The sequence below is a fragment of the Ahaetulla prasina genome, chromosome 4, assembly GCF_028640845.1.
Source record: "Ahaetulla prasina isolate Xishuangbanna chromosome 4, ASM2864084v1, whole genome shotgun sequence".
Classification (NCBI taxonomy): Eukaryota; Metazoa; Chordata; class Lepidosauria; order Squamata; family Colubridae; genus Ahaetulla; species Ahaetulla prasina.
In genome coordinates, this window is record NC_080542.1 from 31,852,833 (window position 1) to 31,858,190 (window position 5,358).

Consider the following 5,358-nt stretch of genomic DNA (forward strand, 5'->3'; position numbering starts at 1 on the left):
ACTCTCACCCATTCCTATTTAATAACTATATCTTCCTTATGTGCATACAATAATTTATTAGCATAACATTAAATATCATCTTGCTCCTGGGGAGGAAAGTTATGGCAAATCTAGACAGCATACTAAAAAGCAGAGACATCACCCTGCCATCAAAAGTGTGTATAGTCAAGGCTATGGTTTTCCCAGTTGCAATGTATGGCTGTAAAAGTTGGACCATAAGGAAAACTGAGCACCAAAGAATTGAGGCCTTTGAACTCTGGTGCTGGAGAAGACTCCTGCGAGTCCCTTGGACTGCCAGGCGATCAAACTGGTCAGTCCTAGAGGAGATCAACCCTGACTGCTCTTTAGAAGGCCAGATCCTGAAGATAAAATTCAAATTTAACTGTCTACCATGGACCATTCATGTTTTTTAAGAGGTCCCTATGGGGGCATGCGTAAATGCACCACCGTGCCTATCATCCCTGTCCTACTATCCCCAACTATATGTAATCATTCTGTGTGTTTATGGCTATGATTTGCCAATTTATATCCTTTTTGTGTGTGTGCCAAAAAAAATTTATGTGTCCATGTCTGTATCTACTCTGTTACTTGTTTTATTGTATTTGTTGGCAAATAAATACATAGATAGATAGATAGATAGATAGATAGATAGATAGATAGATAGATAGATAGATAGATAGATAGATAGATAGATACTTTGGCCACCTAATGAGAAGGAAAGACTTGCTGGAGAAGAGACTAATGCTGGGAACAAGTGAGGGCAAAAGAAGAAGAGGATGACAGAGAATGAGGTGGATGGATAGAGTAACTGAAGCAGTCAGCATGACTTTAAATGGACTCCAGGGGATGGTAGAGGACAAGAAGGCTTGGAGGAACATTGTCCATGGGGTCATGATGGGTCAGACATGACATCACAAGCAACAACAATTATAAATTCACAAAATCCCATTGCTTTCTGAGTTTTAAATTAAGATAATTTTCTGTTTCTGTGTGGCTTTTTAATATGCATTTTCCAAATATTTTTGCTATTAAGTTAGGGTTTATCATGTTAAGAAGAATTTGGAAATAATCAGAATTGTCACAGGAATTTGATTCATGTTTGATGTCAATAACTAATTGTCCTTATAGTTTGGAGTCTAGTAACTTGTAGATAATTATTCATTGTAAGTTAAGTATTTATTCAATAGTAGCAAGTTCTAACCTTTTATAGTTTTTTTTAATGATTTATTAAATGACAGAATTTTCAGATTACACAAAAATATTGTATATCCATATTATATTGGAAACTTGTTAATTATTGCATATTAATTGTAATAGTGAAATTACTTTTCTTATTTTTCTGTACATTTAAAAATATTTACATATACACAAAGTGACAGAACAATATAACAGATAAATATAAATACATTTCTCAGAATACATTTAGAAAGTTAACATTTATGTCCCTTTGTCTGAAGAGGTCGGAAGTAGCTGTACTGTTCATTCAATCTCTCTCTCTCTCTCTCTTTTTTTCCCTCTGTCTCTTTTACGTACTACCTTTCAAAGCAAGTTTCTTTTGTTTCTGATGCACTTTCCACTCCCACCATTACATACTTTTCTGGTCATAAATGATGTTGCTGTAATTTCTCAGACAAGAAAGGTTAAGAAAGAGAAATGAAGTTATTAATAACTCTTATTGTTCTGGTGATTTCTATTCATCCAGTCTCCTTGTATTTATGGTGATGTCTATTTATCCAGTAAATTGGTTTGATCTAAGTTGTTGACCTAACCATTTTTGTTGTTGTCACTGTTCCTGTTTTCATAATGAAAATATAATATTGGTAGTGTCTCATTATAATAAGTAATAAAAATTGCAAGATATTTCTCTGCAGTGAAAAAAAAATCGAAATATTAATTTAAAATACCTGGGGTCATGTGTGGAAGAATGTAAAAGACATAGACATAGCACACCTCCCCTAACCCAACAGAAGTGCAAGAAGGATGAGATCCTTTTAAAAAACAATATATTAAATCTAAACAACATAGAATTATTATGTCTGGTTTTGCCTATTTATTGATATATAGTCACTTCAAAGGTTGAGGGATGATAGATTAAGCCAGGTTTAAAATTTCATTAATATGTATCCAAGGGACCCGGTGGCTTAGGGGCTAGGATGTTGAGCTTGTCGATTGAAAGATTGGCAGCTCAGCGGTTCAAATCCCTTGTGCTTCCGTGTAACGGGGTGAGCTCCCGTTACTTGTCGCAGCTTCTGCCAACCTAGCAGTTTCAAAAGCATGTAAAAATGCAAGTAGAAAAAATAGGGACCACCTGTGGTGGGAAGGTAACAGCGTTCCGTGCGCCTTTGGCGTTGAGTCAAGCTGGCCACATGACCACGGAGACGTCTTCGGATAGCTTCGGCTTTGAAACGGAGATGAGCACCACCCCCAGAGTCAGCAACGACTAGCACGTATGTGCAAGGGGAAACTTTACCTTTAATATGTATCCAGGATTAAAAGACCTCCCATTTCACTACTGTACATGCATATACATATATATCCAAAATTCTTCAGACAAATACCAAATTTTCAGAATATAATTTAAAAGCAAATAAATATGAAAAAGAACAAGTAGAATAGAAAGGAAAAGCTAGACAGTTTCAAGTGCAGATAATTAGTGCAATAAACCAGAATAATGTCTGGTTCAGTTCTGCAACCCAACAAGAAAGACACAGATTTCAGAGGATAATTAGAACTGCAGAAAAAATAATTGCTACCAACCTGCCTTCCATTGAGGATCTGTATACTGCACGAATCAGTAGCCGTGAAAATATTTACAGATCCCTCACATCCAGGACATAAACTGTTTCAACTCCTACCCTCAAAACAATGCTATAGAGCACTGCACACCAGAACAGCTAGACACAAGAACAGTTTTTTCCCGAAGGCCATCACTCTGCTAAACAAATAATTCCCTCAACACTGTCAAACTATTTACTAAATCTGCACTACTATTAATCTTCTCATCGTTCCCATCACCAATCTCTTTCCACTTATGACTGTATGACTATAACTTTGTTGCTGGCGATCCTTATGATTTATATTTATATATTGACCATCATTTGTGTTGTAAATGTTGTACCTTGATGAACGTATCTTTTCTTTTATGTACACTGAGAGCATATGCACCAAGACAAATTCCTTGTGTGTCCAATCACACTTGGCCAATAAAAAATTCTATTCTATTCTATTCTATTCTATTCTATTCTATTCTATTCTATTCTATTCTATTCTATTCTATTCTATTCTTTTGATACGATTAAGAAGAGAAAGAGACAACAATGAGAGTTATAGATGACTGAACCAGTAGCAAGTAAGTGAAACCCACCCCTGATTTAAGAGACAAAATTTACAAGGGAGCAAATAATGGCACAAGTGAGATCTGTTTTATTTAGGCTTCAATTGGACAATATTATTGAGATAGTCCTAACCACAGTATTTATAAAACTTCAAAATTTAGAAAAAGGCAAGAGTGATTAAACATTACTAAAATTAGTTAAAATGTATCTGCATCATGACATGTCTGACGAATGAAGAATAGGATCTAGCTTTATAGAGATCTGGTGCTTAGAATTCATATTAGTCCATAATGACAAACACCTGTTGTTCACAATGAAAAAAAATCAAAAATATTTTCGAGGAAACATCTCCATCTTTAAAACTTTTGACAAGGCAAACCTGATGTCCTTGTTCCTCATACTATAGATGATTGGATTCAGTAGAGGTGGGACAAAGCAATATAGTATAGTTGTTGCTAAATCCTGTATACCAGCAGGTGGCTTCATATATTTACTCAATGCAGATAGAAGATATATAGAAATAACAATAAGATGGGGTAAGCATGTGGAGAAGGCTTTTTGCCTTCCCTTCTTGGAGGGGATTTTCATTACAGCATTGAAAATAGACACATATGTTATTAGGATAAAGAAGAAGCAGCCCATTGCTAAGACAAAACTGAACACAAGAGTTATGATTTCATTTTGATTTAAGCCTGTACAAGTGTTTTTAAGAAGCTGTGGGATTTCACAGAAAAACTGATCAATTATGTTTGAGCAAAAAGGAACTGCAAAGGTAAAACAGGTGTGCAACAATGCATTAAGAAGGCTGCTGACCCACACAGTAAGAATCATGTAAATACAGGCTTGTTTATTCATCATTTTTTCATAGTGCAATGGATTGCAAATGGCAACATAACGATCATAAGCCATGACTGTGAGGATCCAAACACCAGATCCCATAAAAAAGGCAAAAAAGAAAACTTGACAAACACATCCAAAATAAGAAATATGTCTCATGTTCATGAGGATATTGGCTATGGATTTAGGGACAATGACAGAAATAACACCAAGGTCTTGTATGGCCAAATTCATCAGAAAGAAGTACATCGGATTGTGGAGATGATGGTCACAAAGTATTGCAGAGATGATCAGGAGATTGCCTGTCAGAATTGCCAAGTACAATACAGTGAAAACATTGAAATAAAGCTGTTCTCCTACTTCTGAGAAGTCAAAGAGCATAAATTCAGATATACTGGATTGATTATCCATAATTTATTATGTGGCACATAATATTTCTAGGGGAAAGAAAGAATAGAAGGAGATTATTTTATTTTGAACTTGGCTTATTGTGGATTGCTTACACATTTATCCCCCCTCTCCAAAACAAATAAACAAACAAACAAACAAACAAACGAATGAATGAATGAATAAATGTGGTGGGAATGGGGAAGGAGACCATGAAATACTATTCAAAGGCACAGATACTAATACAGGACATTCACCAGAACCTGTTAAGAGTGTTTCATCTTTTGCTATGAAAATGTTAAGTTTCATTCTGATAAAAGTCTCTTGCATGGGATACACCTCATTAATTAATAAAAATAAGAATAAGATCTCTAAACTGAATTTTGGAGGTCAGTGCTTCAATAAAAGAAAACTGCCAAATCTTTTCACATTTCTATATAAATTTCAATAGCTTTATAAAGCCTCCCATCCTGAATTCTACTTGTGAGTTAGCACTGACATTTTGATACCTTGAAGTATAATTGGTCATATATCATTTCCATTTATCGTGGAGATGTCATTTATTTTCTTTGATGTTTCCTGGTGCTTCCACTTTCTTTACTTCCATTTTAATTCAAAAATTTCCAATGTATGTCTTCCACTACTAATTTTTAACAAAAAATGGTTTTAAAAAGTTGGTTTCAGAGTTGGGAAAAAAGATCAATTTTTCCTGCAGTCTTTTGTTATGACATTCACATTGTAATCAAAGCAGTTAATAATTAAAATTTGTACTGCCACAAAAACTATGCCATTAATAAGA

The 5,358-nt window shown here is 34.7% G+C and overlaps 1 protein-coding gene across 1 annotated transcript; it reads right to left on the bottom strand.

Moving 5' to 3' along the window:
- Nucleotides 1-3,659: 3,659 nt before the first annotated feature.
- On the bottom strand, nt 3,660-4,583 carry LOC131198898 (olfactory receptor 14C36-like). The gene has a single exon (XM_058184123.1). The coding sequence runs from the start codon at nt 4,581-4,583 to the stop codon at nt 3,660-3,662; it is 924 nt and encodes a 307-aa protein (XP_058040106.1).
- Nucleotides 4,584-5,358: the final 775 nt, after the last annotated feature.